This window comes from Propithecus coquereli, unplaced genomic scaffold, assembly GCF_000956105.1.
Source record: "Propithecus coquereli isolate 6110/MARCELLA unplaced genomic scaffold, Pcoq_1.0 Scaffold57, whole genome shotgun sequence".
Lineage (NCBI taxonomy): Eukaryota > Metazoa > Chordata > Mammalia > Primates > Indriidae > Propithecus > Propithecus coquereli.
The window spans coordinates 7,841,237-7,853,320 of record NW_012151618.1 but is presented as its reverse complement, the minus strand read 5'-3'; the positions used below and the strand labels follow the sequence as shown (position 1 = coordinate 7,853,320).

Sequence of the window (12,084 nt, the reverse complement as noted above, 5' to 3'; positions counted from 1 at the left end):
GTAAATCCTGCACTACTTTAAGCAGTAGTAGGAAGAACCGTTTTTCACCATCTTCCCACTACAACTTTCATGCCTTCAAAAAGTGTTAAAAAACTGTTAGAAATGGCAGCCACGTTGAATCTTGGAAACTATCTTTCAATTCTCCAGAAAACACCTCTCTGGGCTAGGCAATGTGTGTTTCTTACTGTAGTTGGGAGAAATAAACCCAAGTATGGATTCTGATCCTCAGGAAGAAAAGTGGGGTGGAAACATAAGAGATTTGCAAAGTTTATCTTGTGGCACAATTCGAACTTCCTCACAAGCATTCTCTTCCTATGACCTTGACTCAGCCTCCCAGAATGTGGGTGTGGCGAAGGGGTGCCTTGCCAGGAAAGGCATTTCACACCACAGCCGAGAGAGAAGAGAGAACAGGAAGCCCAGGGAAGTGGAGTGGGTAGAGTGTCCCACTGGCTGCCAGGGTCTTTATGTGCTTGGAGGTCAGAAACATACTTAACCCCATGTGACAGCAGCTGCGAGTCACTGGGGTCTGAGCTGCATTTCCTCGGAGAAGGAAATATTGGATCAGCAATCAAGAGATAAACAAGGAACCTACGAGTCTAAGGGCAGGGAAGAGAATTCCAGGCAGAAGAGAACAGCCAGCACATAGGCTTTGAGAGGAAATATTGGCATATTTGAGTTTTAAACTGAAAATACCTGATGAAAGGAGTATTAGCTATTGTCACTGCCTCCAAAGTTATCACGGGCACCAATTAGGCAGGGGCACCGTTGCCTTGTGCAACCTGTTCCCGCCGGGATATTCTAGAGAAAGATAGAGTGAATGGGTTGGACTTACTGGGAGAGCATTGAGCTGGAATTGTGCCCCAGCCTCTCCAGTGGGATCCCAAAGGGTGGGGTGAGGATGCATCAGGCTTCGTGGGAGCAAAGGAAGCACCCGGCAATGCCCGTGTGTTCCCTCACTGCTGCAGGCCCTGGCAGGATAAGGGAGAGAAAGTCTGCAAAGTTCCTTACTATAAAAAAAAAAAATCAAATGAGAGAAATGCAGCATGATTTTTATAGGGAAAAAATGTGAATTACAATAGAGACCTATCTGCGGGTGCACAATAAAGGTATTTGGGTTGATAATTTTGGTTAGATCAAGCCAGGCAAAATTGCACTTTTAGAAACCTGTCACCTTGAAGATCTAGTCTTTCTTTCTCACTCCTACCCTCCATGAACTTTTCTCCCTTGTCCAGTTAGAGGACCAGTACCTTCCTATGTGTTCACCAACTCCCCCAATCACATCTAGAAAGGCTCTGCTGTCAGTCATTTACAAGTGACTTAATTTGTTTAATTAACTTCATTTATACCACATGTGAAATTTATTCATGCTAACATGTGGCTTCAGGTAGGCATTTTTATTTTTAAGCTTTTTATCTCTAATTAGGATTTACTTCTCCAGGAAATTTATGATGTTACTAGGCAAGATTTGTGGATTTGGGGGGTGTCGGGGAGCACGGAGGGCTCCTAGAATCACCTGAGTCCCAGCCAGCTGGCCGGGTGGGAGTCCTGTATCCTGAAGGCAGGGCCACTCAAGGTTGCCTTCTCCCTGGGCCGCCATAAACCAGTCTAATCCTGATAGTAGTTCTGGAAACAAAGTAGGGTCCTGGCTTCTCTCAAGGCCTGGGCCCCTATTCCCTGTGCCCTAGCTGCGCGGGCACACGGGCCACGCCCTCCAACTCACACCCACACACTCCTTCTCTGATGTTTCTTCCCTATTTGACAACTGCAATGTACTTCTGTCTCCTCCATTATATCGGCCTCTGACTTAATAATGTTTCTAACATAGGCATGTGCAATAGACTATATAATCTTTAAAGGAATTATTTATTAATACATATAAGTCAGTTCATAGCTTATGAAACAGTGCCATGATTACAGAGACAGATAGGGGTTCAAATCCCAGCTCTGACACTTACTAGCTACACAGCCTTGGGCAAATCTCTATTTGCCTCTGCTTCCTACTCTGAAAACTGGAAAGCTAACCTGATCGAGTCGTCGTAAGAGTAAAATGGGATCCTATATATCTAAAGCAGCAATCGTAGCACCAGCTGCAGAGAGCACTCCACAAATGTTGGCCATGAATATTAGTTATTGCAGCTGTGTGCCTGGCATCGTTTAAGTGCTGAATGTACAGTATGAACCATGCGGATGTGGCGTCCACTCTCTTGGAGCTCTTGTCCTCGTGGGGGAGGCATAAATTAACTAAACACAAACATGAATATAGTTACAAATTGTGGTACATGCTCTGAAGGAAAAATATTACTTGCTATAAGAGAAGATAACAGGGGAGCAGTGTTTGATTGGGTGGTCCAAGAAGGTCCATCTGGAAGTGTCACTGAAGGTGAATCACCACTGAGGAGAAGCCAGCCAAGCGAAGAGATCGGAGAACAGCACACCAGGTAGAGGGAACAGTGTGAGCAAAGGCTCTGAGGAGGGAAGGAGGTTAGTGTGCATGGAGAAGAGGCCATCCCCTAAAGAGCACAGCAAGCCAGGGGAGAGCAGAAGAGATGAGGTAGGAGAACCACCAGGGAGCAGACCACAAGGGCCATGTGACTCAAGATGCACAGAATTTCAAAGATGAAAGTAGATGCATAGTCGTAATAACAGCTGCTTATAGGAAGCTTTGTGAAACTCTGCATTCATTGTTAAATGCTCCAAAGAAATCAGGGGAGAGTATGATTGAGAAAAGACCATCGGATTTTGCCTGAAGAGCGTCACTGGTGACCTTCCGCAATGCTATTTTTAGATGATGCTAGGAAGGGAAAACAGATTTTCACCAGGGCATTAACATGGAAATGGCACGAAAGGGAGGGAGCGGGAGGCCCCTCCGGGTGGGCATCGTGGACTTGGAGGATTGTTCCAGTCCTCGAGGTCCACGCCTAAGCCTTTGAACAGTGTAAAGGGACAGGCAGCACCCCAGCAAGAGCCCAGCAGGACCCCAGCAGAAAGTCCAGGGGGTGCACAGAGGAAGTAAAAAGCATTGGAAAACAGCTGGAGGGGCGGGGAGAGATGGGGAGGGGAATAAACCAACCTAATGGGTACCGTGAGCACTATTTGGGTGACGGGCACACCTATAGCCAGGACTCAAGCATTCAGAAACGATCCATGTAACCTAAAACACTTGTACCCCTTAATATTTTGAGATAAAAAGAAAACATATATATACCTGTACCAAAAAAAAAGAAAGCCCAGTTGGTCCATCTGAGTCTGACCTTCCTCTCCCCTGTGTGCTCACAGGTATGCCATCCTGACCAAGGCCACCTGGCCCTCGTGGCAAGGCGACGAGAAGCAAGGCGTCCTGCACCTGCTGCAGTCCGTCAACATGGACAGCGACCAGTTCCAGCTGGGCAGGAGCAAAGTGTTCATCAAAGCCCCCGAATCTGTGAGTGCTCGGCAGGCTTCTCCCCTCTGTCCCCTCCCTGCCGTGCCCCACCTCCCAGCTGGCTTCTTTTCTCATCCTTTGCTTCTTGCCTTCAATGTCGTCTCCTCGACGAAGCCTTCCCTTGCCTCCCAGTCCAAATAGGACTGCCCCACACCCCTGTTCCTCGTAGCCCCACGACCCTGTGCCCTCGTAGCCTGTCACCACCCGCTCTCCCTTTCCTGCAGGTGTGAAACAGGTCATCACAGGGTGGTTTCTTTTCTCACTTGCTGTCTCTCTCCCTCTTCCACATGGGGGTCTTTCTGAGGGCTGGAACTCTCTGTTTTGTCTGCCTTTATATACCCAGAGCCTGGTACAGAGAGTGCTCAACATTTATTTAGAGTGTCTAAGCTAAAAAGGGACTCCTTTGTCACACAGAGGAGGCTTGGGTAAATCTATATCCTCATCTAGGTGACACTAAACCTGTTACGCACAGCTCAGGTCTCCTCCTTGAAGAGGGAGCAGAGTCCCCGGGTGGGAATTCCCAGGATCGTACCTTGAAGACCACGAGGGCGCCTGGAAAGGACTCTGAGGGTGAGAGTAGGAGGGAGGAGAAGTCTCTGGGCTTATAGAACACAGTAAGGCATTCACGAGCGGGTTTTACAATTCACAGACTTCTTAGACCTCCACAGATTAGTTCGGAGAAACTTCCTTATCTCTGCTGGCGAGGGCGTGGTCATGGTGAGTGGAGCGAGTGCCTGTAGAAAGTTGTGCATTTGAGCAAGAATTCAGCTAAGCCCTCCTGCTCCTCTGCCCAGGTAACCCCAGGGCTGTGGGATAAAGATGTTACTTTTTAAGCTGGAGAAATTGCTGGAGCTGAGGTTCAGCACCGTCATTTCGTGAGGTTCCCGTAACCATCACAGGGTTCCATTTCAGGAGTCAGTGGTGAACTCTGCAAAATTAGTCACCAGACCAAGGGGAAATTATATGGGAACTCACAGCGTCAATAAAATTGGAAACACTTGACTTCGGGCAAACCTGGTTTCCAAGTTAGTTTCTTGTCCTCTAAGACCGGCCCACAGTGACTGCCCTCTGCCTCGTAGGATCAGCCTGGGACTGCAGATAGTGGCTGTCGCTGAATGGCTTTGTGAACCATAACGATTGTTAAATAAATAAGCAGCACACATAGAACCCATTTATGAAAAGTTTGTGGTAGCGTTTTTCCACTGTGAGTTATTTGTAGCTTCACAGGAATTTCATTTCCAAATATAAAATGAAAATGTTGTGTCATTCGCCATTAAGCAACCCACAGAACAGTTCCTGTTCTTTCTAAAACGGGATGGAGTGATTTATCACTACAGTGCAGAACCCCCTCGGTTGTTTTATACCCGCTTTTACTTTTCGACTTGCTAAGTTTTCATATATAATCAAAACAGCCTCAATAATTTTAATACTTTTTTTTCTGATTCAGTTGAGCTTTGGGGGGTTATATCTAAAACCAAGATTTATTTTTGGTTTTTCTTTTCCTTGCCTTCCTCTCAGTTGCTTTATTACCATCATCTGACTCTGTTTCCCCCCATCTTTCTACACACGTACACACGTGCACACGTGAACAGGTGAACACATGCAAACACATACATGCACACACACGCACACCATCACCTCCATGCTCTCCCCTGCCCCCCAACCTCATCCATCCACATCGAGCCCTGATATACAAATACCTTTACAAAAGTTGATTTTTAAAATCTACCTTGTGATTTTGCCTTAACTTTTATAGTAAATATGTTGAGTATACGAAATCACCTATTTGCTTTAAGAACCCACATCAGACATCGCACACCAAGGGGTTTATTTTGTTTTGTGTTATATGTGTCCATGTTTTTTGGCTTTTCGTTCTTTTCTCTTGAACCTCCCTGATTTCTAACCCTCTGGGCTTTTGGAAAGACATCTAAAGCCCAACAAATCTTTGGAATTATCCATAGGAAGCTGGGAACTGTTTGCCTCTTCGTCCTTTCTCTGAGTCACGGTATATTTTCTGTGACACTCCCAAAATAGTTCTGGGAAAGAAGAAGGAAACAAGACTTACTCAGAAGCCCAACACACAAGATAAGAAACATCAATGAACATTCTTACAACAGGAGACCACAGGGCTCAGATTTGATTTTATTTATTCGTTTTTAGAGAGGGTCTCGCTCTGTCATCCAGGCTGGAGTGCAATGGTGCGATCACAGCTCACAGCAGCCTCAAACTCTAGGGCTCTAGCAATCCTCCCTACTCAGCCTCCCGAGTAGCTGGGACTACAGGCATGCACCACCACACCTGGCTAATTTATCGTTTTATTTTCCTGTAGAGACAGGGTCTCGCTATGTTGCCCAGGCTGGTCTCAAACTCCTGGCCTCAGGTGATCCTCCCACGTCAGCCTCCCAAAGTGCTGGGATTACAGGCACGAGCCATCCTGCCTGGCTCAGATTTTAAACATTCTGTCCAGTTGCTAAACCTTGTATTCCATTTTGGGGTTAGAGATCTGCTCCTTATGCCTATTGCATATGGCACCAAAGGCTGGGGAATTAAGGGGCCCCTCCCTTGGTATTTGGAGTTTGAGGTGTTGTTTCTGCACAGCTGGGGCTGTGAGGAGGAGGAGAGTTGGGTGGCAGGAGGGGCCAGGTCTGGCTCCTAAGCATACACTCCGACAAACAGAGACAATAAATCAAGCCCAGCTGTCTTCAAACCACATTTGCTCGTTTACTTCTGCAACATTTTTGCAGTGACTATTCATCATCTTTACTTTGGGTTTTTATTGGTCCATTTTATTTTTTTTCCTAGAGAGTCATGTAAACCACTTCCAAGGTGGATGGGAAAGTTTCTTACCATTTTACAAGTTGATCAAATGCAGATTACAGGAAAGATTTGTGTGTCAAAACGAGGAGGAGCCTGGCCGAGCCTGAAAGACCTGGGTTCACTTCCAGGGCACCCAGGCTTAGCGCCAGTATTCTCATCTGTAAAATGGAGATAACAGACGTATGTGGCTCGTGTCGTTGTTGAGGTGTTGCATGAAATAGTGTATGGACATCATCTGGAATGGCCGCTGACCCGCAGCGGGCACTCAGTACGCTGCAGCTACCCGCCGTCGTCCTCATTATTCCAAAGCCTGGCTGTGTGAGGTGCAGCAATCAGCATTCACGGTTAAAATTGCCTCCCCACCCTTCGCAGTGAATTGAGTCCCTCACTAGCGCATCTCAAGTCCCGCTGCAGTCGCTGCGGTTGTTACCCTGTGCTCTGGGACTCCTTGGAGAATCCCACGAGGCAGGAAGTCTATCCTTCCGTGGAACTGAAAGTAGGACAGCCCTCTTTCCACAGCAGAACAAGCTCTGCTTCTGCAGAAGCTGGAAAATTCCACGAAGAGGCTGCATGCTGCAGGGCCACCCCTTCACCACGGCAGCAGCCTCCCCGGCTCCTTGACCCAGCCACCTACTGTCCTCTTTGCAGCAAGGGGTGGGAACTAAGTGGACAAATGCTGAATCACTCGTTTGATTCTCACAGAGACTGTGAGCAAGGCAGGGCAGAGACCACGATTAAGGCCCAACTCAATACACTCAGATCCAGCTATTTCCCATTGGTTTTCATTAAAAGAAAAAATGTACAGATGCAAATTATGTAGTGATAATAAACAGCATGCCATAGGGATCCTTCTGCCTATGTGTTCATGAACCTGAGAAGCTGCTTCTCTGTGTGTCCTTGACTAAACTGAGCAGCCTTAAAAGAACAACAGAAAAAGCGATGTTCGGGTTGCGTGGATTGGCTCACGCTTGTCTTCTCCACATGCACAGCTATTTCTTCTAGAAGAGATGAGAGAGAGGAAGTATGATGGGTACGCTCGAGTGATACAGAAATCATGGAGGAAATTCGTGGCCCGGAAGAAATACGTGCAAATGAGAGAAGAAGGTATTTAAGTAATTTTGATTCATTCGTTTAGCAAATCTCTAGAGTAAGTTTGAGCTTAAATGAAGTCACGAGTTCCATTTTATTTTGCATAAAATGTCATATGCTAAAAGTCTTGCATCATTTAGAGTTTCTTAATGTGTTTCCGCACTAAGTATTTTCCTCCTTTTTTTGGGTGACTGATCCTTCTTCCATCGCTACCTTCTTGGGAATAATAGCCTCAGACCTCTTGTTGAACAAGAAGGAGAGAAGGAGAAACAGCATTAACAGGAACTTCATTGGGGATTACATTGGGATGGAGGAGCACCCGGAACTCCAGCAGTTTGTGGGCAAGAGGGAGAAGATCGACTTTGCAGACACGGTCATCAAGTACGACAGGAGGTTCAAGGTACACGCTGACTGCTGGCCTCTGAGAGTCAACACATAGATTCCTTAGTTTTATTTTTTATTTATTGGAGACAGGGTCTTGCTCTGTTGCCCAGTCTGGAGTTTAGTGGCAGCCATCATCATAGCTCACTGCAACCTCCAGCTCCTGGGCTCAAGTTTGCCTCCTGCCTCAGCCTCCCTAGTAGCTGGGGCTATGGATACAGGCCACCACGCCTGGCTAATTTTTCTATTTTTTGTAAAGACAAGGTCTCAGTCTTGCTAAGGCTGGTCTCAAACTCCTGGCCTCAAGCAATCCTCCTGCCTCAGCCTCCCGGAGTGCTAGGATTATAGGCGTGAGCCACCGCGCCTGGCCCTTGTTTTTTTTAAAAAAAAAAAAACTTGTAATTTGGCTTTTGTTGTTATCAAAGCAGAACATGTTCATTGTCAAAAAATTTAGAAAATACAGATAAGCCAAAAGAAAAATAGCCACTTATGCCCAGAAACAATCATTGTTAACATTCTGTGTATATCCTTCAGAACTTTTTTATATGGACATATATTTACATATTTAGTTTTATAAAAAGTAAGATATATATTACATGCCATTTTATGTACTGAATTTTATTTTTTTAAAATAATGCTAAGGAGAACTTTACATATTAATAGATGTATCGATATAAATTTTGTATAGCTGCATAGTATTGCATTCAACACATGCTTTTTTTAAACCAATTTCTCATTAATCAATTCTTAATGAGTTTCTATTTTTCTTCATTTTTCTATCATAACTGCAGTGAGCATCTTTTCACATATCTTTATGCATTTGTCTCCTGATAGTGTCAGAATAAATTGATGGAAGTGGATTGTTGAGTCAAAGGATTCAGAATATCAAGTAAAATTGCCAAGTATTCTCACCCATTTGCCCTAAGCGAATGACTATGTGTCATATTGCCGCCACTGGAAGAACAGCTGATTTTTTTTTTTTATCTCCTCCCTTAGACACTTGCTTTTGTCTGATATAATCTTGACCCTAATAGGGAAAGTTGAAACCTCAGAAGCTCATGGAACCATTAAGAGCTTTTTTTGTTTTGCTTTGGTCAGGAAAAAAAATTAATGAAATAAGTAACAGTAATTTACCAAGAAGGGTGATGTTGTTTTGCTTAAACCAAAGCACTCCTTGCAACCTGAATATAGCACCAACTGCTATGGTGGCAGTTTTGAATGCAAACATGGGTGCTTAGGTCTCACAGCAGTGCTTGGTTATAGTGTGGTTGTCCATACATTCCAAAGTACGTTTATATTAGATTATTAAGAAGTGTCATTAAAATAAAAATATATCAATTTTTATTTCGATATATATAATTGATATATTTTTATTTTAAATTCCATGGACTCCCATGAAAACATATGCTGACACATAAGGGACCCCTGTTTGAGAAATGTGGTCCAACGGATCACTGATAAGGTCACCCTATGTGTTGGTGACTATCCCTTTGTTATCCTGACCCCTCAGGTGGATCCATATGAGTTTGCCGTTTTGTAAGTCAAAAAAGAGTCAAGCATCAGCATTTTCATATATGTCCACCTAACGATCAGTAACAGCGCCCTCTTTCGCTCTCACGGGGCCTGGTGAGATGATACGTGGAATGGTAGTGAAGGTCTGCGGCTTCCGTGTGTCCTGGTAACAGTGGCCCTTGAGTGGACACTTGTCCCTTTGACCAGGTCTGTCCACCTTCTTAAAGCTCCTCTCCTTGCAGGGTGTAAAGCGAGACCTGCTTCTTACCCCCAAGTGCCTGTACTTAATCGGACGGGAAAAGGTCAAACAGGGCCCCGACAAAGGCCTTGTGAAAGAAGTCCTGAAGCGGAGAATCGAGATGGAGCGGATCTTGTCCGTGTCCCTCAGGTGAGTGGCAAAGGGGCAGGGGCAGGACTGCCTCGTCTCTCCTGGACGTCACCATCCTCTCTTCCAAACACAGCCCGGGGAAGGCCGGGTGGGGCTCTCTAGCCGTCAAAATCGTGATGAAGAGAATCCTTCTTCCCTAAGGAGACCTGAACTCTGGTCTCGGGGAGGCCTGACACGACAGGAGTAAGACACCAAGGAGAAGTGGCCTTCTGGACAGCTCCCCTAATCCAGGGATATTGAGCTCTATTGTCTCCATAAAATTTTAGAAATAAACCTAGTCTATGGAACACATCAGAGAATAATTTCTCCTATTGAAGTGGAGCCAAGGGTTCAGAGCCCCGTGTCCCTGCCCGCCTCACCCAGTTTGAAAACCTGACCCATCTCAGCAGTGCAAGTTAGTCAGAGGTGTCCTAGCAGGGAAGTTTCTCTGGGTCCTCCTTAGGACTTGTTTGGGGAGTACAATTTGGTCTCCGTCATCGGTGGTGCCAGAGTCATCACTAAATGCTCCTGCAGCTCCGGGTTCACGGGCAGCTGGCGTTGGCCGCACCTGCCCGTCCTCAGCAGGGCCCTGCCCTCCCTGGTGGCACTCCGGCCTCCTTTTCGCAGAGGGGCTCCTGTGCATGAGGAGACCTCCCAAAGACCTCGTGCTAAGAGCTCCTAGACTAAGTTCCTCTGCTGAGAGCAAATCCTCCCCATCCACGGAAGACTGAGAACAGAGGAAGAAAGGCCCCCCTGGGCCGGGTAGCCGACCTGGGCCTCTCTGGGGCTAATGCTGCCTTTGTCAGAGAAGCATCGGCTGCCTTCGCATTAAGGTAGAGATGTTCCGATCACATGTGAACATGGAACTGGGGCATCTCTCTAAATTCGTATTCTGCACAGAGGACAAAACTGCTGCACTCAGGAAAAAGCAGGGGATTTATGTGCTCAGGCGTCCGACCTGCCAGGCTGGAAATCCCGGCTCCAGGGTGATAATCCAAAGCAGATTTCTAGTTGTGTCCATTCTTGCCTGTGCCTCTGTGGTTTCTGATTCTATCTGTTCCTAATTTTCCTGGATAAAGGGCCAGGCAGTGCAGTGAGGTTAAGTGTTTGAAACATGCCAGCCCAGGATGTGGTGACATTTCTAAGCAAATGAGTCCCCTGGTATCCTTTTTGCAGCCCCACCTCAGGGAGGTCTCAGCGCCCCGGGTTCCAAGGAAAAGCTCTAGGCGCCGACTGGTTTTCAGAAGGTCTTCTTAAACATCCAGCTTCCTGGCTGGGTCACAACCTGAGCTGGGCCCTTGGGGGTTACAAGGAGCCCAACAGGAAGCCTCTTTTTGTTTTGTCCTTGCCTGGACACCTGCTGGACCTGGGCGACGCGGGGTTGGGTGGAACGTGCTGTGGACACTTGACTGACAGTAGCTGTGGCTGACGGCCAGGGAATCGCGGCTCTAGGGCACGCGTGGTCATTGTTCTGAGAGTGATGATCGTTCTTTCTGTTGTTACGGCCCAGGTCTGTCTGCAGTTCCTCAGCCCGCCAGGGGAGTGCTCGTGGGGCCATAACAAATAATCCTAACCCAGCTTCATTCGTAGCGAGCACCGACACTTACTGTCTTGTTGCTAAGTCCTTGGGCTTTTCGAACATGGACTGTTCACACTCACATTGCTTCTCCTGTTCCTTTTATTTTCCTTCTCTGACAGCCTCTGGGGATACAAAGTCTTGTGGTAAAATCGGCTTCTTTTTCTTCTTCTTTAGCATTCATGGTCTGGAAGTTTGCTTCCTTGTGGCCTTCCCTTTTTGGAGGATGTAATAAAATGGTTTTTTCTGACTCCAAAGAAACAGAGAGAGACTCTGAGTCATTTAACTTGTGATGTCTGCATATGGCAGTTGCTGAGCCTTGTACTTACCAAGATGAATGTTGTTCTCTCGTTTCCTTTATACGCTGAGGGAGGCCAGAAATCGGAAACCACGTTAGGAAAGCAACCAGAGGGCTGATGGTGTCTGCAGAATGGAACCCAGAGTGGAAATTAGTGGTACCAGACTACTGAGTGTGTGTGTGTGTGTGTGTGTGTGTGTGTGTGTGTTCGCAAAGCCCTTCAACACCGGCACACGGAAAGATTTTAACTGTTGTCTTTTACTTCAACATCTGTATGTGTTCCTAAGGATTTATGAGACCTACTAGTTGGCTATTGGCTGAAATGATATCACCAGATGCCTCCTCTAGTTAAGACTTATCAGAGTCCTGTTAGCTTGATCTTTCAGCTCATCTCTAACTCTTTTAACTTAACTAATGTCCATACATGCAGCTGCCTATCCAAACAAAGCAACCATTTGAAAACACAAGACAACATGGGAAAGGTGAGCATGACTAAATATTGGACGTGAAGGATTTATTGTTCATTTCTTTAGGTGTGATAATGGCACTGTGGTTAATGTTATAGAACGAGACTTTACCTTTTAATGATACACACTGAACTATCTAAGGATAAAATAATATCA

General features: G+C 46.2%; 1 protein-coding gene across 2 annotated transcripts in view; it reads left to right on the top strand.

Annotated features, from left to right (window-relative positions):
• MYO1E (myosin IE) overlaps nt 1-12,084 on the top strand; it is a 200,360-nt gene that overhangs the window by 154,553 nt on the left and 33,723 nt on the right. For both annotated transcript variants that reach the window (XM_012658061.1, XM_012658062.1), the window contains 4 exons: nt 3,277-3,421; nt 7,228-7,342; nt 7,558-7,727; nt 9,463-9,608. In XM_012658061.1, coding sequence (XP_012513515.1) covers nt 3,277-3,421; nt 7,228-7,342; nt 7,558-7,727; nt 9,463-9,608 — 576 coding nt within the window. The remainder of the gene's footprint in view (nt 1-3,276; nt 3,422-7,227; nt 7,343-7,557; nt 7,728-9,462; nt 9,609-12,084) is intronic.